A 23,549-nucleotide genomic window follows, 5' to 3' on the forward strand; every position below is an offset into this window, starting at 1 on the left:
CGCCATTCATAAAGAATCAAATTGTATGTAAATATGTATGTGAGTTCAGTTCAGGGTGTGTCCCCGCTGTCAACCTTCAGCTCAAGCTACAGGAAATTAGCGCATGGCCATTTTAATAGTGGTCTTTTACGTATTTACACACATGTGTGATTGGTTACGAGTTTTATAAAATGTTCTTTACAAACAACCTATACGAAAGAGAGAAAGTGAGGATGATAACCCATTCCAAATTAGGGAGCCTGCATGTGATATTTATGCCAACAATAACAATATTGTCCACTGGGGGGAAGCAGACACGATAAAAAAAAAAAACGCGTTGGTTCGTGTACAATCTGAGATGCCCGGTATGTAAATGATAATACAGTATCGTATTATATCAATGTCACATTCTTAAACACTTATCAACTTGTACTATTTTGTGAAATATAGCTTAGTGCTAATCTTTTTATGATATTAGTAGTTATGATAATTGTTGTGTGTGTATTTATAGACGACTTCCTGAGAAACGTAGCGCTGTTTCTACACTCGTTAGCGCACTGGTTGGTGCTTTCCACTGTCTTTGTGACTGATTTATTACTTTTATGATAGTTACTTCATGTACAGCACGTTTGATGCAGCATTTGGCTGTTTTATAGTGCTCTATAAATACAATTGAGGTAAGTACTGTAGTATCAAATAACACCAATTCTGTGTTAGTGTTAAATCACACAGTATTTATACTTCAGGGATCATGGATGGAAGACACGACAAGAAGTACTTTTTTGGGACATTTATTGACAGTTCTATTCAACTGTAACTCCCATTCCTACAGTACTGTGTCCAAGTTGTCATTCGTGTAGTTCATAAAAATATATTTCTTCCACAAATATACAAGAAGAATGGTAGAGGTGCAATGGAGTGGTAAATGCAGGTAAGGATAGGTAACAAGGGTGTTGGTAGTGATTATATAAGTGCAAAGTGATCCACCCTCCTGGATGTTCTCAGTTAAAGCTTTTTTAAATAAGTATGCATATTATCACAATTTGAAATCCAATGGGACATTTGGAAAGTTTCCCAAGATTCTGTGGTAATGCCTAACACAAGAAAGACATCAGGTCGTTTGGGACATATGGTGGTGTGGGAAAGTGGAGAACAGGTGGAAGGTACAGAGCGCTGAAGACGAACGCTTCAAGAAGCCTTCTAGACAATTCCGTATTTGGCCAGATCACTGAGCTCCATGTCACCGAAGGCCTCCCAAGGACAAACCACCGTGATGTCTGTGCCCAGACCCTCCATGCCGGGGATGTCATCTCCGAATCTGCGTGGACAGGAAGACGTCACATCAAAGGTACGCACACGTACATGACACATTTACTGTGAACTCACTCACCCCTTCTGGCCGGGCTTAGGGGCCTTGCTCTTGAAGGTGCGGGTGGTCCTCTGCTTGAATTTGGGGGGTGCCTTCTTGTCGGCGGGGGTTGCAACTGCTGCGTCTGCCATTGTTAATTTCTGGATGCACAATTTAAGATTCGCTAAGTTTTGTTTTGATTCAATGCTCGCGTCGTCTCAACGTCTGAAATGTATGACCAAACACCTTTGCTTATTTTTGACTTGGGTGGCTTTCAAGATTCAACACCAGATTAGCTCCAATTTGAGTCATTCCGAAATGCTATTCAAGTGAACATGCATTTAATGCGATTTAGATGCTGGACAGTCAATTGACATCCGAAAACATTTTTCACATTTTTTTTAGGGGGGGGGGGGTATCAAGTTGACTTTAGGAATGAGTAGATCATATGTTCCCATTTTGAATACATTCACATCCAAAATAATAGCTACCCAAAATAATATTCATCACAACCTTGTGAGCAAGAAAAGCAAGCCAAATCAGTTGACAGATGTTTAACTATAAAATCAGAAGTTAAAGAAACATTACCATATATATATATATATATATATATATATATATATATATATATATATATATATATATATATATATATATATATATAATAGTACCCAACAGCAAATATATTCACTCTTACTGTCACAGTTCCCTTAAAAAGCTCAAATCAAGTTTGGTGGAGCGTAAAGGTAAAAAGTTGGCTCTTACCAGCTGGTGCTGTGTGTCTCACTTCTTCTCGTCTGTTTACTTGGTGATTCAGTGCCGTTTGTTCTCTTGGCGTGTCTTTTATATGCTGACTGCTAATCCGTGTCACACAGGTACACAGTACACGGACACCTCTGTGGTCACATAAAACGTGGCCGCTAATTGAGCTCGGTGCTATTTTAGTGGCCAGAACAAGCGAGATCATTCGGTGTTGCGTAAGGTAGCACACATGACTCAGGAATGATAATGTTAGCTAAAAATTTCAGAATATTATTTTACTGAGAGCGAGGAAACATCAATTCAAAGCGGCACAAAAACATTTTCTGACCCATTTCTTCTCATTCGGCTGGAGCCAATCCCTGCTGACAGAGAACAAATATCTCTGTAACTTCTTCTGAATTTGAATAAAAGCTCTAGTGCACACAACCCAACATTTTTTCTCGTTCTACTTAAACCCTACAATAAATTTAAGAATTTCATAAAAAGTAATTTAATAACTCACTGGAATCAATATACCCATCGGTCTGAGACAAAAATAATCAATTACTGTTCATGCGGCACCGTATTTTGGATTGGATTGGATGTACATTTATTAGTCTTGCAGTGGAGAAATTTATATTTCACAGCAGCAAAGTTATGAAAGGAAGAGGAAAGGAAAGAAAGAAATAGAAAAACAAAATACAGGAGCTGCTGGAAAGGCAGCCACTCTCGTTGCGCCGTCTTTTAGTAAAAAAACACAGACACAGAGAGTCATTCATTCTTCAGCACTTGTTGTGCCCTCTTTGTGACATGAAGCAGTTCTAGATGAAAGAGGAGAGGATCAAAGCGTCCTTTTCAGCCGTGGATCAGGGACGTCATGGTGGAATGTGCACGTCGACTACAAGCTAAATGTTAAAAGTTACACGCAGCTGTAGCATCCATTTATGAAAAGAGATTGTCTCACATCTCCTGTCCCACATAAATCCGCTTCAATTCCAAGCCGCCACAGTTCCACATACGCATCGGCGCGCTGCGCTGACGCTCCTTTCTTCTTGCTCCTTTTTGTGGTATTATTTAGTTCTGTAAAACATTTGACAAAAGGATAATTGATGTCAATGGAAACTTACTAATTTTAATTCATATTCTGTATTAAAAGTATGCAGATACCGTCACTCATTTTACATGCAGTACAAGATCTCAACCAATATGTCCATTCCGTCCATTCAATAAAATGGATTGCTTGTTTATAAATGAGCATCCGGCAAAATTATACACTCCAACTACGCTATTACATCATGCTGTTGTGTGTTTATGTCCGTCACCCGTGCACATGTGTTTCCATGCATGAGCAACAGTCATAAAATAAAGAAGCGGCCACATATCATCGGGAATTGCTTTCATGCAGACGCTTTTGATTTCAGTGAATAAATCTCCTCATTGGAGAACGGTGTCATATACACATAAAGAGATGACATACATTTTTTTGCTTGAACTATTATATCGCTTAGAAACATAATATCAAAGTCAGCTTTATAATATATAACACATTGAATGTGTGGTCTTTGAGTGTCAACATTGGAGAATATATTGCAAGTGACCTATATTTACTGTAAACCTCGCTCACAACAACAGCTAGTTAAATTGAGCGGAGTCTATGTTTAACACCGAAGCGGTTAAAAATAGATCAGGATTGAAAGAAGGCCTATTTGTGTCTGTGCTGGGACAGAAGAGTTCAGGGATAAGTGGGCTCAGTGCAAGAGAGTGATATCAAATCAAAGGACTAAACGCACATTCATTTGCGTACCATTCCAGTTTGTACGTAATTTGGAATACTAAATATTTACTTGAAGGAAGGTTGATTTATGAGCAGATATCTATCCATCCATCTAAAAAAAAAATCTGAATTTTATCATCGCAGGTGCCATCTGATAGTCGTCACGCCTCTTTTTATCTTATCTTAACACATAAAGCTATAATAATTATCTTGTTTTTAATATTATGTGACCCGAAGCCATAGACTAATCTAGCTAATCTATCGTGTTAAATTTACGCCAAGCGTGTTCATATGAACACAGATAAATTTTCAAATGCATTAATGTTGCTTCTTGCCACATTAATTATTGTTAATTATATATAATTATATTATTGTTTATTATATACTCCGTTTGAACCTTTTTGATACTCTTGATTTTATTTGGATTTTTTTTATGAATTTATCAGTGTTCATATGAACAAGCTCGGCATAAATGGGTTAAATTTGCGGTTACCCTGGCAACCTTTGCTGCAAAGAAAGAGGGGAAAATAGGACAGGAAATATAGACACACACACAAACTTACAAATTTGGAAAAAGGTTTGCAATTTATGCAGATGTGTCAATGCAAAAATCATTCTAGTGTGGCAATTGTGCTTTTTTACGCCTGTAATGGGCAGCATTTTCACAGCTGGAGCGTCAGCGCAGAGCGCTGGAGCGTCAGCGCAGAGCGCTGGAGCGTCAGCGCAGAGTGCTGGTGCGTATGTGGAACTGTCGCGGCTTATAATAATAATAATAATACATTTTATTTCTAAGCGCCTTTCAAAACTCACTTTACACTCACACTTTACAGTCACAGGATCAGTTTTTTTGTGGGTGAGCAGCGGCAGCCACACGCGCCAACGTTCACTCAACCCGGAAGTAACTCAAAAAGATAGAAAGCTAGCTAGCTAATAGAATGCTAGATAGCTAATAGATAGATAGCTAACTAGATCGCTAATATGTTTCCTGACTCAAATAGTTAGCTAGCTATATTGCTAATAGCTATCTCTCTAGATAGCTAATAGATAGCTTGCTAGCTGGAATTGAAACGGATTTACGTGGGACAGGAGATTTGAGACAGTCAGTTTTCGTCAATGGATGCTAAAGCTTTGTGGTTGCTTTCAGCATTTAGCTTTTACCAGATGTGCACATTTCACCATGACGTCCTTGATCCACTGGTGAAAAGGACGCTTTGATCCTCTCCTCTTTCATCTACAACTGCTTCATACAACAAACACAACCAAGAGGGTGCAGAAAGTGCTTAAGATTGTGTCTTTTGTGTTGTTGTGTTGTCACATTTTTTGTTATTTTATTTTATTTTTTTGTTCTTTTGACTTTAAGATGGTGCCGCCACAAGAGTGGCTGCCTTTACAGCAAGTCCTGAATTGTTTTTTCTACATCATTCTTTCCTTTCCTCTTACTTTCTTCACTTTGCATCTGTGAAATGTACATTTCTCGACTGCGAGACGAATAAAGGATAATCCAATCTGACATGGTACCACATTCAAATGTCATTTTGTGATGAATACTGTATTCTTAGAAATCAAATAAAAGGTCTGTACAATTAACCTGGTATCTATCGTTCCATTTTTAAATAGCGTTTGTCTAATTTTCTTGTAAATTGTTTTTCATCCATGAAAGCATTCCAATGTATGCGTTCCTTGCGTGAAGAGGGGGCTTTGGGATTATTTGTGCACGGAACAAGATGAACTTGTGGCATTACGGGATGTGTAAGGGTTACTTGGAAAAATAGCCGCAGACTAATTGAGAGTAATCCAAAAAGCTGAGCTTTACCCGCATTACATCACGACCTTTTCTCACTTGTTCATCTCTCAAAAGCATCAAGTGTGTCAACCTAATCTGTGCACGGCATACAAGTGAAGCACAGGGTAGGGAGATAAAAACATATGACTGATCGACAAGCCCCCTGTCTATTATGAAAATGCGTCTTGAAACTCGTTTTTATTCTTTAATTCTACATTAGACTTGATTCATAGTTCGATTTAATTTATTACAGTGTTGTTTGTTGTTGTGTGAATTAATTTTGCTTTTGTACAGCACTTTGTTGACTGTAGGGGTTGTTTTAAAGTGCTTAAAGTTGAAGTGGAAGCATCCTGAACATAGATACATTAATCAATTGCAGCAGCAAATGTAGATGCATATTAATGAAAATATGGTAATCTGTACAAAATTGTGAGGTGGGAATGGATGGATATTATTTACCACATAGTAATAGGATTAACAAAATGTTTTAAAACTTTATAGCAAAGTATTTCATTATCTTTTACTGAATATAAGATACAGTATGTGCAAATTATCTTATTTCTCAAAATAGAAAATAGCATTTTTAAAATGGCTCTTCTGATCAAAAGAGAACAATTTTTGAATGAATATTTTTATTTGGCCGCCTTCAATATTTGAACTGTACTTTTCACACATTGAAGTGTTCATGTGTAGGTGGCATCATTTTGTTATGAAATTATTTTTGTCACTTTGATGAAATTAATGCATTTAACTTTTCAATTACAGTAAAGTCTCGTTATATCGATATCGGTTATATCGATAGTCCCGCTTATTACGATAGTATTTCTATGCACGCAAGGAGAAAATTACATGCGCGCAGGGTCGGATATATCGATAGTCCCGGTTATATCGATATTTTTCGGACTCCCAAGAATATCGATATAACGAGACTTTACTGCATGTAATAAAACATTACACTTTACAATTTCTTTTGTTCAGAAACTATTGTGATAAAGGAATTCAAAGGTAAATTCTATATATACTGTATATACACGCGTTACTGAGGCACGTTGCACACCCATCCCATGACAACAACAACCCCCCACCCCCATGACGCTTGTACAGATTACTGCAGCACGAAATAAGTTTCTAAATCTTCTGTCTGAAAACCCTCCCCACAACACAAGGGTGTGCAAATGGGTTAAGTCCCAGAGGCGTGAGATCAGGGCGGGCATATGAGGCAGACCTTCTCCATTCACCGCATATAGACATAAAATTGCACAAATGACAATCTAGGCTTCAATTTCTTTCAATTTTAGTTCTCTTTTGCTTTTTATTGAGTTTCATTGTGTTTGTCTCCAGCAAATGAATCTTACTCGTCAATTTTTTTATACATTATATCACAGAACGGTTTGTTCGAAGCACCGGGCATGAACTTACAATGTCCCATTACCGATGAGCTCGTAAAAGGACCCTGAATAATTTCTCTTGATTTCGACGTTTTATTTCAGGACATGGTGTGAAAACAAACACATTGATACAAGACTTTGGGGTGTATGCGGGTGGCCTTGGTTCCTTCAACTTGTGACCGTGTATATGTTGGTCAACACATCCATGTTTGCTAGCTGTTAGGAAGCAACAGCAGTCGTGGAGATAGTGTTTATGACGACAAACCAAAAATGCGGATGATTTTGACTTGTGGTGGTTGTTGTTCTTTAGTGCAGCTGTTTTGCTGAGCCGTGGTCAGCCGTGGTCAGCCGCATTCAGCCCCGTCTAAGCACCCCCTCTAGCCTCCAACAAAGTAAAATCAAGCAAGAATGACGGTTTGTTATTTTGTTTTATCACGTGTGTCCATGGTTTTCTAAAATTATTACTATAATTATGTGAAACCATCTTTTATTGGTCATTATGTTCGATATACTGTACAAACATTCAGACCAAAACAAACATATCAGGTGTTTTGGGTTCACCCTCCCTCAATGTTGTTTTTGTTTCTGTTGGCTCATGTGTGTGGAAGCTCCCTGCATCTACCTGAACCAAAAGTTAACGTTTAGTGACTTTATCTGGACTCTGTCCAGTTGATTCTGTGGCATGGCAACTTGAAATGTGTCAATAAAAAAACCCATTAGATGACAGATACAACAAACTCGTTTATCCAACTTTTGCTCTTGATACCGTACGAGAAGTCATGGCGTCTACAAGTATATTAGCTCTTATCACCAGGACCAGATTTCATATTGTGCCGTCACATTTGCGAGTGCCGTTGCATTGAGATGACCATCACGATTTCATAAATTATCATTTTGTTCAGTGGTGAGTTATGAGATCTTTCAAATGTAAAATGGGTGCTTTTAATAGGGATTGCGAAATGCTGGCTCGGCTAGGCTACGCATCCATCAGACTGATAGCACAATTGCAGCCACTTGTTAGAATGTTTTTGGAAAGCCTGAATAAAAAACACGAAAGAGATATTTTGCCTAATTTCAAATCATGCGTTATTATCATTATTGGGATGTCAGTAAATCTATGTAGACCTGAAGAAAAAACACACCATCCTTAGCTAGTTCAATGGTATTTTCGATTGACATTGGGACAGTAAGTTAAAAAATGACTTTGTCAATTATGCAATCAGACTCACAATGTGAAAAGACCGATGCCTTATTTTCATCATTGGTGACTCAAAACCCTTTTCTAAAATGACACGTAATCGAATGTCCATGCACCCAAACTTATCAGGAACAGCTGGCTGCTTCCCAAGAAACCTCCTATCACAACACACCACCACCACCACCACCACCACCACGACTAACTGCAGCAGAAGTAGCCACAAGGTAACGCTTCAATTCAAAAGGCTGCAATTTTTTTTTTTTAATCCTGACGGACCTCTAAAAATTGGGTGAAAATGCGGATTGAACTGTTCGTCTTCGTTATTTTGTCTTCCATCAATGCTCAAGAGAAAGGTAACTTTTTTGGACCCAATGCTAAATGTGTCTTTAACGTGACTTTTATAAAACATTTTTTACACTGATTATACAGTAAAATCACAATGTGTGACTTAGGTGCTCTTTTTTTTTTATTTCCGAAAACCGAATTGATAAAAGGCACGCTATGTATTGATCAAACAATTGCATGATGTGACATATGTAAGCAAAATTGTGCTTGTGTGTGTGTGTGTGTGTGTGTGTGTGTGTGTGTGTGTGTGTGTGTGTGTGTGTGTGTGTGTGTGTGTGTGTGTGTGTGTGTGTGTGTGTGTATGGGGGGGTTCTTCTCAGATCTGAAACTTCCGAGATTAAACGACTCAAAAGCCGTAGAGGCCTTCATCGATTCTGCCGAAGTGGTGGTGATTGGATTCCTGGAGGTCAGTAAAAATGAGATGGAGATTTTATAATAGTGTGATTTTATGACCCGTATTACAGCATCTCCCATGCCGCAAGCCAGACATAGGAGAGCCATATTAAGATACGACCAAAACTCCGCCACTGAACCGTTTGTTTGCATGTCTGATGGCAAATATGCTTGAAAGAGGGACATCATAGGTCTTGCCAAGTTGCCGCTCCTTTGGTGTGGCTGCACTGAGGTCAGAGGTTGACTGGTTGTTTGATATGTCGCGCGCCCTCTGGCTGTCCTCCGCATGCGGGGGATGACCGTCGGCCACTGGACGTCCACATGTGATGGCTTGTGGGAGAAGCATGTGTTCAGTCTGGTAAACAACGGTAATGAGGGTTCAAGAGAAAAACAAAACAGTTTGTACCAATGTATGAATTTATTTTTTCATTGGATTCTCTGGGAGATAAAATGAATTCCCAGAGGGGGTGTCATAGTCCCTCCAAAATAGCTGCCCTTTTTTATGTCTGTGTTCATTCCCGCATCCCCCCTGAACGGCCCTTCACTTTCTTTCTGTTACGACCACGTTCACATTTTCTTTTTGGCTTTGAGGGGGAAAAACATTTACAGACTGTGATGGATTACAGACAGTTTTAGTAGGTCCAGAAATTCTCTCGTAAACCATCCCTTTTTACATTCGACATGTAATCATGAATGAGAACTCCAGACGGATATAAAGAAAACAAATAAAATTGCACATCTAGATTTATAAATTGAGCAATCATTTTCAACAACCAATTACAGTATAAAGTCAAACTTTCTTTATCATATTTTCTCTTTCTACTGAATGACCGTGTAGTATGTGCATTATATGCATCTACCGCTACTTGTACTTTGTCTATCAGAGTTTTTGAAAACTTGGCATTCTGCAATTCATGTTGTGATTTAATTTCATCTACAAAAACAATATTGTACATCATATTAACCCACATTGAAATGTACTTCATATATTACTTTGCTTGGGCTTTTTACTTTAATTTCAAATTTATTTCTGATATAAACATCAGAAAATATATATATATTAGAAAAAAATATGTGCGTGCGTGTGTGTGTGTGTGTGTGTGTGTGTGTGTGTGTGTGTGTGTGTGTGTGTGTGTGTGTGTGTGTGTGTGTGTGTGTGTGTGTGTGTGTGTGTGTGTGTGTGTGTGTGTGTGAATGAGTATTCTTGTGAGGACCACTTTGATTTTATACCATACGTAATGGGGACATGTTAGACAAGTGAGGACTTTTAGGCCGGTCCTCACAAGTTTTTCATTCTAAAGGCTACTAGAGGGTCAATATGTGCATCTCTCAAAGTTTATTAAAGTCCTCACATATTCACCAAAAGTTTTTTTTTTGTGTGTGTATTTTCATTTCACAAGGCTGTACACACTCTTTACTGTGTGTGTGTGTGTGTGTGTGTGCGTTACATATGTCTATATTTGTAAATCAAATGTTAGCCAGCAACTTTTTCTTTTATTTAAAACGTCGCGCAAAACCGCTGGATCCTTGACTAAGAAATATGACTACTCACACACCACACGTGGCGTCCGGTAGGAGATTTTTGCGTAAAAATACAGTGAAAAGAGCTTACTTCCCCCACATTTGTGTTTTTACAATTCACAATTTGAATTTTTGTTTTTGACATTGCAGGGAGAACAGAGTCACGGCTACGAAGAGCTCATGTCAGCAGCAAAGCGAGTGGATTCAGTCTTTGTGGCTATTTGTGTTACAAAAGAGGTGTGGGCTGACTATGGCATAAAATCAGACACCATCACTCTTTTCAGAAAGGTACAATCACAGCTGCATAACTCTCATGCATTTCTGATGACGATACTCAAGCATGCATCATGTCCAGGCCGATAACCATCAAGAGAACCTCGTGATTGCCGAGGCCGACAAGGTCAAGACCGACGGTCTTGTGAACTTCATCGTTGTGAACGAGGTCCGCTACATGACCGAATACAACCAAGTGGTGGGTCCGCTGGCACGGCGCAGTCTCTAAGCATGCTTTTGTTTACTTTTCCCTTTACCTCATGCTGTTTTCTTTCCTCAGACAGCAGTGGGCCTCTTCAACTCAGAGGTGAAGACTCACCTTTTGCTCTTTGCTAACAAGGGGCGCGAAGGATTTCACGAGCTCAAAGAGCAGTTGGCGGCTTTGGCTCCGGAGTTCACTAACAAGGTGAGAAAAAAAATGAATACAGAGATACAGTAAAGTCTCGTTATATCGATATTCAAGGGAGTCCGAAAAAATATCGATATAACCGGGACTATCGATATATCCGACCCTGTTTGCATGTAATTTTCTCCGTGCGTGCATAGAAATAGTATCGATATAACCGGGACTATCGATATATCCGATATCGATATAACGAGACTTTACTGTAGTTTGGTGGCCATTTTGTGTTTTTTTTGAAGTCATTTTCTTTTAACAAAATCCAGAAGTCGAAATCGTCTTTTTGCTATGAAAACTGTTAATCACAAAACATTTTGATGACTATTAAAAGTCAGGTTCGAACATAAACATTGAACACCTAAACATTGATCCAAAGGTAAAAGGCAGTAAACTTTAATATTGTGTATTCACAACCCTTTAGCCATTTTGTACTGAGGAATGGACACACGGATGGTGGTACTGCTTCTGTATTTTTCAATTTCTAATTGAATGATTATCCATATCCAATAAAAAGATATGATATTTATGAATGATTTTATAAGTATAGAAATGGAAGAACCAATCAATCAAAATTATACATTCATGTTAGATAAAATTTCCATTTCAAAAAAAGGATCTTGAAAGCAACGAACTAAATTCGTGAAGAACATTAAAGGTAATCAGACAGAACAAAATAAGTTATCCGATTAGCTTCAGGGAGTAGTCCACTGCTCCCCCAACCTTAGAGGCGTCTGGCACCGCCACCTGTGTCCATTAAGGATATATATACATGGCCAGAGTTACCAGCACAACTTTAGTTCACTGACGAAGCTCTTCGGATGAGGACAGAAATGTTCCGATGACGGCTGAAGAAACCTTTTTCATTGATAAATTCATGAAATATTGCAGAACCATAGAGGGGATATATATATATATATATATATATATATATATATATATATTTTTTTTTTTATATATATATATATATATATATATATATATATATATATATATATATATATATTTTTATATATTTTTATGCAGCCGACTGAACGACCATCTGGTTCTGAAGTTCTGTGTTTGGCTTAAGGGTCAGGCCTTCCTGTACTTATATTTTCTACCCGTGCTTGTGTGACTTTTCTCCGGGTAATCTAGCTTCCTTGCACATTCCAAAAACCATGCCTGCTGTTACATTCACTGATTACTCTGAATTGTCCATAAGGCGAGTGTGAATTCTTGTTTGTGGAGGGAATGATAAACTCCAGCCCACCCATGGAAAGGACGGGTGATTAAATTCTAAAAAAAATGACTTTCAGGGAATTCCACTTGCCCAAGAATTCCATGCCATATTCTGAATAAATCATACTGAATAAACAACCCTCACCAAACTCTCTTGAAGTTCTTGTTCGTGCTCATCAATGGTGCCGAAGACTCCAACTTCCGTTCCTTGCGCTACTTTGGACTCAAATCTAAGGACCTCCCACGTGTGGGCATCTACGATGGTGACTCCGATATGAAGTGGCTGATGCCCGAGGGCGAGATTTCTCCTGAGCGTGTGCGTGACTTTTGCAACTCTTTCTTGCGAGGGGAACTAAAGGTGAGCAGCCGTTTACACGTAAAGTCATTTAATTCCATTTCTAGTGGGAAAAAAAACGACTTTGATTAGAGTGAAGATAGCCCAATTAGGTGTACTGCACATTTTTTAAACTACAAATTACTTTTTAAATCGTTAGCTAGTCGTGGGTGTGTTTGGAAATCCACTGGGTGTGAGCACTGTTTCATTCCAACCATTAAAAAATCCGAACATTGATCAATTTGTTGATTCAGAGCAGGAAAGCATTAGTATTATTTTGTGGCTTTTTTCTGCTTCCATGTGTTCTTGTCCTTTTTTTGTCGGTTGGCAAGTACTTTTGATGCATTACCTTCTTCAGCACGCCATAAAAAAATCAATCAGAGAATAATTCACGACATGTTTCTGCACTTTACAGGAGGTGAAACAGGCCGAGGCGGAGGCCAAAACGGAGCTCTAATGCTGTTCAAAGACGCAAATGATGACCCATATTGTTGTAAAGTGAATTCAATACAAAAACAGTGAACCGTTCGAATGGTGAGTCTTTGTCTTTGTTGCTCCCGTCGCGGGAACCTTCGCGGCATCCGCAGCTGCTCGTCTCCTGGTGTGTGTCTTGTTTTGTTTTGTCTGTTTATTCCAACGTTAGGCCATCTGCGGCCTGCTTTGCTGGACCGCGTGTCGGCGGCCACAGGCTGCGACAGGCTGGCACGCTTTGTCAGTCTGGCCGCAAATGTCACAGTGGTGACCACAACACAACTGCCCCAGTGAAAGTGACACACAGTAGCACAGGAAGACATGGTATGCTATAGACAGTGGTCAAAGGTCATTCCCATGTTACTTTACAATCAAGTAAATGTAAATACAAACAAAATGCATCATTTAGGCCTGAAAATATTATCCAGCTGTGCATTTTATATACTACCTTTATTAACCATTTTATGATATTTTTTTCCATATATATAAAAAAACGAATATGAATGTTTCAGTCATGTCATCCACACAGAAAAAAAAATCATGTTAACTCATTCACTGCCGTTCACGAATGTATTCAGGAATTGAAACTGTAATGTAGACTGACATTCCCAAATTATTTCGTTTTTTTTTTTTTCTTGCTTAGCTGCCGATAAAGCGCTGGCCAGACTTCTGGCAATGTTTTTTTCCCTTCCACAAGGGGGCAGCATTTCCCTATTTTTCCCACGTTAGCAATTTGGTCCAGTTTCAGCTGTTGTTAAAACGCTATACAAACCAATATGTATGAATTGCATTGTATTAGGCACAGCCACCCTCATTTCAAGTTCATATAACTCCAGACCCGTAGAATTTAGGAATTAACTCTATTTCTGATGAAAGAAGAGTGAAAGGTTTCTTACGCTGAATTAAATGTTAATACAGACCTAAAACTCAATATTCTGTGGGTCCTGGAATTCAAGTGACAATGACAAAAACCCTGGCCCTGGAGTGGACATATTTTTGCACATGTCTGGCCTTGAATGAGTTAAGATGGTGGGGAGTATATAGCTATGATTTATTTTTTCACTCAGAAAAAAATGTACACAGAGTTTTTGAGTAAATTTTACTTTTATTAGAATTAGTTTATTACAAAAAAACAAGTTGGTACACACACAAGCTATGCTACACCTACCGTGTGCAAATATATTGCTGCTGTATCCAGAAGGAGCCTCCAAAATGTGTCTTTATAAAAGTCGAGATTTGTCTCAAATTAATTCAATTAATTTTTGACATGGCAAATATTTGGTTATCTGAAATACGCAGAAGAGGATGTTGCAAGGATCCACTTGCAAGAGTCGCCTTCTCTTAACTTGAAGGCTGTGTTCGTTCATCAACTTTTATTTTTTAAGTAAACTAATATTATGAATTCATTTCAATATTTTTTGTAAAATTTACACAGAATTCCTGTAAAAAAACTGTTTAAAAGTGCATTACAATAAAATCCACAAAGCATTGCACTTTGGAGGTTTCACATTTTCAGTATTTATGTAAACAACAATAATAAACCCTTCTAAAAAAAAAAAAAAAAAAAAGCACATTGGATACAGACAGACACTGTGAAAGAAAACATTTGGGATCATCCCAGCAACGTCCAGTCGAGCAAGAAGGGAATTTCAAGGTCCAGACAGATCAACATAGCATAATTGGCGGTGCCGTCCTGCCAAGCCCAAACATCCGGCGGAATTGGGAAGCCCTGACAGGTGGCATCCAGACAGTAGTGACATAACAAAAGACAAACATAATTGCAGCATTCCACATTTAAGAACTGGGGGAAAAAAGTCACAAGTGAATCGGAGAAATGGTGCAACTGAGCTCGTCTTTATGCAATATTCGAGAATCGAATTTGATCAGATTTGAATAAAGTTTGAAAATGAGAATTATTTCAACAAATTGCAATTATAATCGAATGTATCAAATATAAAATAGCATTTTATTTCTTTGTCTTGTTTGCCTTGAATTTGCCCTAGAAACCAATGTTGCTAATATGAATAAATGGAACAATAAAATTATTTAGGATTTGATTATTTAGATATAGAATAATAATAATATTCACTTATAAGCGCCTACTTGCAGTGTAATTGAGTGCATTTAGTCATCTTTTTAAAAATGAATAAATAACAATATTTTCAAATCCACTTTATGGTTTTCATTCACATACTTTGAGTTACAATTCTATATTCATGTACCATATTTTCCACTGTATAAGGCCTTCACCTTCAATGAATGAATAAAGTTTTCCAAATATAATATATAAATATATAAAGGTTTTCCCAAATACAAGGCAAACCACATTATAAGGCGCTACAGTAGAGGCTGGGGTTACGGGAAATGAAGTCATGGCTGCTGACAGTTGTTGCAAGACCTGTTGTGGCTCAATATTACTTCACATATAAGGCGCACCTGTGTATAAGGCGCGGGGTCATCTGTGGAAGAAAATGGAGGCTTTTGGGTATGCCTTATACACAAAAAATATGGCAATTAAAAAGTACAGTTTCCACTCAAATGCCTTTAAAACAGAAAACTATTGTTTTGTTTAAACCAGCAAGTCCTGTGACTGGTTTTACAAAGTAAATAAACTCTACCAGGCAGACGTAAAAGCAAATGTTTCAAATATATTTTTGGCATTGATTTGAAAAAGCTAAAATTACAACTGCATGCAGGCAAGTCCAGCGTGCAGGTGAGTTATGTGCTTTGCATTTTGAAATGAGAAGAGGTTTTGGTGGTTGCTGTTGTTGTTTTTAGATCTTTTAGTGTCGAGTTTTGGAATACTCAGAACAATAATTCTCAAGACTGACATGTTCACTGTTGTGGCTTTTCAGAGAAAAATACTTTCGCCAAGGAAATTATGTGGTAATTATGGGGTTGTGCTGTATGTATTTATGATTTTCGCATTGCATTTGGTTTTTAGAGTGCTGGTCTTTCGAACGGGCTATCCAAATATTTTTTTTCAAACTGTTCAAAAGTGTTCATTTCAAAATCTCAACCCAAAAAAAGGCGCAAGTGCAAGACATCAACAACACGTTAGGTACACCTGCCCAAATGAGCCCTAGTAGGGATTTTACAAATGCACCGCATAACCTGTGCATACCTGTACCAAAATGTAATATCAATTATTGTTGTATATTGTTAGAGTAAATAGGTATAATAACTGATTTTCTATATAAATGAATATGAATCAGAATCAGAAAGCTTTTAATAGTCCCACAATGGGGAAATGTTCAGTCTATAGCAGCAATACTGAAAGGGGGGATAAAAGATAAATACAAAGTACTCTATGCATATAGAAATATCAAAAGACTGAAATGTTCATAAAAAGATCCACAAAATATTTATTTTCTTGATATATGTTTCTATGTTTGGAACTCCATCCAACAAAAACTAAGAATAAAAATGTCTTATAATGATAATAAATTATTATTATTAGTAGTAGTAGTATTTATTATTATTATATTTGCTGTTGTTATTATTATTATTATTATTATTATTATTATTATTATTATTGTTATTATTATTATTATTATTATTATTATATTTTTATTTTCATTTTTATTTCATTTGTTATTTATTTTTTTCATAGTAGTAGTATTTATTATTATTATATTTGCTGTTGTTATTATATTTATTATTACTATTATTACTATTATATTTTTATTTTTATTTTTATTCTCATTATTTCATTTTTTAATTATCTTTTTTATTATATTTTTTATTGTTGTTGTTGTTGTTGTTATTGTTGTAATCGTTATTATTATCATTATCATATCTTATTGTCTGCCCAGTTTTATCCAAAAAGAAAAAAAGCACTCCATAGACATTTTGATATCCACCTTTTTGAAGAAGACTGCTGTGATTCTTTTGTGAATGGCATCTACACAAAAACAACAACAACAAAAAAGAAGACAAATAAATCAATAAAATCCCTGAGCTAGACTTGCAAATTACACGGGTCTTTATCCAAGACAAATGCCTGACACCAGAAATAACACAACACTATAGGAAACAAGGGCATCATGGTCAGGCTGCATCTTATAGACGGGACTTTTTTTTCTGGGTCTCTGAGGCATGAAGGGGTCCATAAAATGCACACACACACACACGCATACGCAACATTTCATTGCTTCTGCAGTAAAGTCTAGATTAGTTATTTTTCTATAAAGTGAGCCGCAGCTGGATCCACACCAGAACCAGATCTCGCATCCGAAACCGCACACATATCAGCCTATAGCAACCCATAGGCCTTCCTTCCTTATATTTAGCCGTGTGTAAGCGCGAGGCATGTGTCTATCGGGCCACCGCTTACTGTTGCCAATCGCGGGTCACTGCCAGATTCTGACTTCCCTAAATAGCGCTTTCCCGCGGCTGTGGTGGAACTCTGTAGCACTCTAATTAAGTCTGTCACATAATGAGCATGACCGCTACTCCGTGTCACTCGATTAGAAGCTTGCGGTGCACTCGCACTGTAGTTTGGGGTTTGTGGGCTCGGATATAGAATGTGGGGTAACAGCAGTGCAGTAAGATGGCTAACCTCTTCCCTGCAGAAGCAACACTATTACGATTCATTCGCCTTGCCTACATATTTAAAACTTTCCTATAATTATTATAGTAGTATTATTATTATAATATAGTTTGAATGTTGTACCTAATAGAATTAATTGGAACTATTAAAATTTATGAACTCATTCACTGCCAGACGATGTGCAAAATGTGTCCACCCAGTGCCAGGGTTTTTGTCACTGTCACTCAAATTTCAGGACCATCACAATATTGAGTTTTAGGACTGCATAAACATTCAATGCACCGTAAAAAAAATTACTCTCTTCTTTCATCAGAAAAAAGAGTTAATTCTTAAGTTATATGGGTCTGGAGTTATATGGGCTTGAAATGAGGGTGGCTGTCCAAAATAAAATACAATACAATACAATACATACATACAGTGATACCTCAGTTTACAAATTTAATTGGTTCCCAGAAAGTGTGTGTAAGGCGACAAGTGTGTCTTCCAAACATTAATTTCCCATAGGAAACCATTAAAAATGAGAATAATCCGTTTCAGGTCCCTGTAAAACATAATTATCTACTGTACTAAATAAGCCTTCATACTACACACACACCTTATTTTATGTATAATAAATGTGCTATTGTATTGTAATTAAAGAAATAAACTGTACTGTATAATAAAGTCGTTTTATTTACCTTTGTAATGGTCCTTGTGGTGGGGTATTTTTCGGTCCCATAATAGCTAATGTATCCTTGATAACAAACCAAGTATGCACTAAGAGAAAGGGGGTGTGGAAAAGTAGTCCAGCAGCCACAGTGGCGCTGTTCAGCCGTGTGGTTTCGTGTTCTTCTGCCGAAAACTAGTCCGCCAGCCATTGTGGCGCTCCGTGTGTTTCCCGAAAACTAGTTTGTGTGCCAAGATTAGATTCTCGCGAATTTAATGTTCGGAAGGCGAAAGCTTCGTTAGCTAAAGCGTTCGTAAGCCAAGGTATCACTACATTGGTTTATATGGCGCTTGAAGCTGACGCTGGAACAGAGCGCTAACACATTAAAAAAAAAGGAAAATATGCCCCCTTGTGGAAGGGAAAAAACATTGGCAGAGGCCATGGCCAGCGCGTTATTGGCACCCAAAGAAGAAAAAACTAATCCCAAACAAATTCGGGACTGGTGCTCTACTTCATATTTGCAAGTCGGTGGCTGCTGACAGTAGTTGCGAGACCTGTTGTTGCTCCATATTACTTCACATATAAGGCACGCCGGCATAAAAGGCGCAGAGTGAGCTTTTGAAGAAAATGATGGCTTTTGGGTGCGCCTTATACACAGGAAAGTACGCTGCATGTGCCATAGAGGTGAATCTTTTCACAAAGCAATGCACTTTGCAGTGGCCTCCACATTGCAATTTGCTGGTTACAACTAAGACCAAAAAAATCGTTTTTTATTTTTATTTTTTTGGGGGTTTTTGCATTGCTGTCTGTGGTGGCGTCATAACGTCCCCATTCTCCCCCACCCGCGAAAAAAACAGCAAGGGGCCTTTTTGTCACATTGCCACTACCCTCTGGGTCAAAAACTATAGGGAAAAATGCTATAATTGAAGGCTTGTATTTGGGGGTCCTGGAAATGAATTCCCTTACATTCAAAAAAAAATGTTAACATATAATAATAATACAGTGATACCTTGGTTTACGAACTTAATTGGTTCCCGGACAGAGTGTGTAAGGTGAAAAGTGTGTATCCCAAAATTTAATTTCCCATAGGAAACCATTAAAATGAGAATAATCCGTTCCCAGGTCCCCATAAAACATAATTTTCTACTTTATAATTTTCTAAGCCATAAAACTACACAAACTATACCTTACTTTATGTATAATAAATGTGCTATGGCATGATAATTAAAGAAATAAACTATACTGTATAATAAATTCGTTTTATTTACCTTTGTGATGGTCGTTGATGGCTTGATGGAATGGAGTGGCCGGTTTCATCAGAATTAAACACTTGATGAGGAACTTAACCTTCTTCTTTCACCATCTTGAGGAATGATCCATTGTAGGTGCTTTCTCTGCGATAATTTTATCTAGTTCCTCATCAATTGCGTTCTGTTTAGCTGGGTTGATAGCTTTTTGCATCAAGCGTACAGATGGCTTATGCGGGTTGTTTGTGGAGCCTGATTGATGGGATATTTTAACCTTACAGTCTACACTCTGCCTTTGAATTATCAAAGTTGAATCTCTCTCACTGTCGTCTGCCTGTTTAAACCACCGCCCCCTCACTGCTGCGTTCATGACCAATCATGTGGCTTTAACCAAAGACTGGGGCGGGGAGTAGAGTACAAAAACAGTCGGCTGCCATTTTGTTGTTAGAACAGGTTCGTTCGTGAACGACACATCACTCATTGAGGCAGCTCCGTGTACGAAAAAAGTTCGTATGCCAAGGTAAAATTTTCATAAATTGAAAGTTCGTAAACCGAAAAGTTCTTAAGCCAAGGGGTTCGTAAACCGAGGTATCACTGTACATTTCATTTATAAGCACCTTTCAAATGTGTATGTTATGTAACTGGAAGCTCCATTTGACGAGAAGACTGGAGAAATTCCAGCCTCAAGCAGGCCAAGAACTTTTTCAGGTTGGATCAGAGCAGCGTGCTTGGGGTCACTGGATTCTTGGAGTGGGAGTTTTTGTGGCAGCCTCCCTTGACAAAAGCAAGAGGAGATGTTGACATGTGATTCTCTAGCCAATCAGAGAGTCTCCTCACTGTCTGAATCTGGATGGGGACAAGAGTATAAAATGAAGCTGGCTTCAGGGGGATCGAAGCAGAAGCAACAAACTCCTCCAAAAGAACAACCGAAGAACTTCAACTTCCAAAGACCATGAAGACCTTGAGCCTTCTCGCCATCTGCGCTCTCCTCTCAGCGTGCTGGGCCACAGGAGGTAATGGAATGTTCCTGAGCATCGCCGTCCGTGCTCGAAGGAAATTTTCTTCACAACTTCCATTTTATGTTTCTTCAACAGTTGTCGAATATGAGTCTCACGTGGAACACGATGGCGACTCTGATCACTCAGACGCCGGCGACCTCGCCGATGTTGGTGACGGCGTTGATGCCGGAGACAACGGCGATGTTGGTGACAACGCCAATTCTTCAGCTTCCGACTCATCCGATTCGGACTCAGAATCCAACTCTGATTCCGACTCTGACTCAGACTCTGACTCCAACTCTGATTCAGACTCTGATTCCAACTCTGATTCAGACTCTGACTCCAATTCTGATTCAGACTCTGCTTCTGATTCTTCCTCCTCTTCATCTGAGTCAGTCAGTAATGAAGGTAAGCCTTCGAAACAGTAATTTAGCAAAAAACTGGGAGTGTAATTAAAACAAAAAATATGTATGATAGCTGATACAATTTTAATATTTCAAACCATATACAGTATATATTTTTTACGTCTGTGTAGGCTCTCAGCGTACAGGAGTGGTCCATTGATGAAAAGGTTTCTTTAGCCATCATTCTCTAATGTTCTAACATTTGAGGTAATCAGACAGAACAAAAGAAGTAATCAGATTACCTTCAGGGAGTAATCTACTGCCCCCCCCCCCAACCTTAGAGCATAGACCTATCAGAGCAGTGATCTGGCACTGCCAGATCCCTGCATTAAGGATATATATAGGGGCAGAGTTGCCAGCACAACTTTAGTTCGCTGATTAAGCTCTTTGGATGAGGAGCGAAACGTCCAACACCTTCAAACAAGTACAGATAACGGTTAAAGAAACCTTTTTCATTTCAACAAAATGCCTCCAAAGTGTGTAGTAATGCCACGTAGGCTCTCTTGCATCTTCTTCAGCTTCCAAGGCTAAATTATCCCGACATACAAAGCTTGTCTTTCAGTCAAATTACATTCGCCTGAGCTTGTGGTAGTCATTTTCTATTACGTTGGACTTTGGCGCCATCTTGTGGCATGTTCACAACAACAGTGAATAGTTGGGTTTTCCTTCAAATGATAGAGAAGCCTACCTACGTTATACGGGGGGAATGCAAAGTTTTGCGAGAGAATGGAAAGTATTGCGAGATCTCGCAGTTTTGCGAGGGAGTGCAAAGTTGTTTCATTTTTTCTTCGATGTCCCCTGAGGGGCTCCGTAACATTGTGAGAGGAGGATCATAAAAAAAATCCCCGATTGACGCTTTACCCATACAGTATTTATAATTGCCAGTAGATGGCGACAAAACATGAATTAAGCATTTTTTTTGTCTCAAAATTTCATCAAGGAGCAAATGTGGAAAATCCTGCCGACCGTTTAAGACCGCAGCATCTCCTCACTCTCTCCAGAGCTCAAACCAATCTTTTTTTTTTAATGTCAACTACATATTTGACCTTTTCACTGCCCCCCGCCCCCTTCAAGGTACAGAGTCTCAAGACTCCCACGTGGTCATGAAGCGAGACGTGGCTTCTGTTTTGCTGAGGTCGAGACGCCAAGCCCCCCTCTCCTTTTACCAGATGGAACGGTACGAGTTCTTTTTAAAGTTCGATTCAGTTCGTTCCGGAAAACTGCTTATCAATAATGCAACTTTTTCGTTCTGGTGCAGCCTGAGAGAGGTGTGTGAGCTGAACGCAGGCTGCGACGAGATGGCAGAGACGCAGGGTCTGGTGGCAGCCTACACCGCCTACTATGGACCCCCTCCTTACTAAGCAGACAAACACATTCCGGTTTGGAGGTCACAAACTTTTTTTTTGCACAGCGATGTCCAAAGAGATGCACATAAAAATATGCGTTAACCCATATATGTTGAAGGGATTCCTCAGCCCAACTTCGCATAACATAACGAACGGTGCTAAAACTTCATTTGAGTGATTGTTTTTGAATTATTTATGCCATGCTTCAGCAGCGGTTATGGTATTGAGCTCTTAGATGTACAATAGTGTTAGCGGCTATGTGCAGTGTGCGTGAAATGAACGGGAATTATCTGCTATGGCTGTAACCACACGTTGCCTCTGGGTTTTAAAGAAATAAATTATTGTATTTGTCCAATGCTGACTTTCAGTGTTTTGTCCCCCCCTTAGCGGAAATCTTTAAAACATGACTTTGAGCGGGCTTCCATCAAGGATTGCAGGATGGGTCGCCATCTTTTTTTCGTATATACTGAGAGAACTAAAAAAAAATCAAGCAAATGGCTCCCTGTCCGTATTTGTATTTCCTTAGTTTAAAATTCAGGTCCAAATTTATACTGTGTAACCTCCTGGTAGCATGCAGATTTTAGTTAACGTGTAAAGTTTTGTGTCACTTGGAGTTATTACAAAGAGCGTACAAGTACAGTATATGAACCTTAATATGGGTACCTAAAATATGAAATGTTCAAATAGTTTTCATTAGGCCAGAGTCACTTGCAATCAAATTTTATGCTCAGCACTAAATGTCACTTTTGATCAAACGGATCGGACCGAGGTTTTCTAAGACTGTATTATCAGTGTCTCCCCAATGCTAACATACAAATAATTAACTTTTCTATCAGTATTAGATAAAGACTATCTAATATTTTGTTTAAAACGTTTAAAGTCAGCATGGCCTTGTGTTTCTTTTTTTAAATTGGCTTTCATGAAGTTGCCACCCGTTACATACCATTTTGGAGCATCGTGATACAATATAATTTTACTCAAGATGATAAGTCATTGGAAGCAAAATGCTTTTCATCTTAAAAAATGTCACTTGTGCAAAATTCTGAGAAATTTACTTTAGTGCAAGGGAAAAAAATCTTTTGAATTAACAAAATATACATTATATTGACTTAACTGTGAAGATACAATGATAGTAATAATAATAATAATAATTATTATTATTATTATTAATAGACAAATAAACTACTCAC

At 38.3% G+C, this 23,549-nt stretch overlaps 3 protein-coding genes across 3 annotated transcripts; 2 read left to right on the top strand and 1 right to left on the bottom strand.

The window, feature by feature from the left end:
- Window positions 1-754: 754 nt before the first annotated feature.
- On the bottom strand, window positions 755-2,234 carry pde6ha (phosphodiesterase 6H, cGMP-specific, cone, gamma, paralog a). The gene is made up of 3 exons (XM_089005906.1): window positions 2,093-2,234; window positions 1,370-1,488; window positions 755-1,297 (listed from the first exon to the last, which is right to left on the bottom strand). Exons 2-3 carry the CDS (start codon window positions 1,477-1,479, stop codon window positions 1,180-1,182), a joined length of 228 nt encoding a protein of 75 aa, XP_088862032.1. The 5' UTR covers window positions 1,480-1,488; window positions 2,093-2,234; the 3' UTR covers window positions 755-1,179.
- Window positions 2,235-8,409: 6,175 nt separating this feature from the next.
- Window positions 8,410-13,223, top strand: erp27 (endoplasmic reticulum protein 27). The gene is made up of 7 exons (XM_089006395.1): window positions 8,410-8,564; window positions 8,877-8,962; window positions 10,621-10,758; window positions 10,826-10,942; window positions 11,024-11,149; window positions 12,522-12,719; window positions 13,111-13,223. The coding sequence occupies exons 1-7, from the start codon at window positions 8,507-8,509 to the stop codon at window positions 13,150-13,152; spliced, it is 765 nt and encodes a 254-aa protein (XP_088862521.1). The 5' UTR covers window positions 8,410-8,506; the 3' UTR covers window positions 13,153-13,223.
- A 7,240-nt stretch (window positions 13,224-20,463) lies between these two features.
- Window positions 20,464-22,714, top strand: bglapl (bone gamma-carboxyglutamate (gla) protein, like). The gene is made up of 4 exons (XM_089006019.1): window positions 20,464-20,624; window positions 20,706-21,017; window positions 22,088-22,190; window positions 22,272-22,714. Exons 1-4 carry the CDS (start codon window positions 20,564-20,566, stop codon window positions 22,372-22,374), a joined length of 579 nt encoding a protein of 192 aa, XP_088862145.1. The 5' UTR covers window positions 20,464-20,563; the 3' UTR covers window positions 22,375-22,714.
- Window positions 22,715-23,549: the final 835 nt, after the last annotated feature.

Source organism: Hippocampus bargibanti, linkage group LG10 (genome assembly GCF_051943395.1).
Source record: "Hippocampus bargibanti isolate YZ-2025 linkage group LG10, ASM5194339v1, whole genome shotgun sequence".
Taxonomy (NCBI): domain Eukaryota; kingdom Metazoa; phylum Chordata; class Actinopteri; order Syngnathiformes; family Syngnathidae; genus Hippocampus; species Hippocampus bargibanti.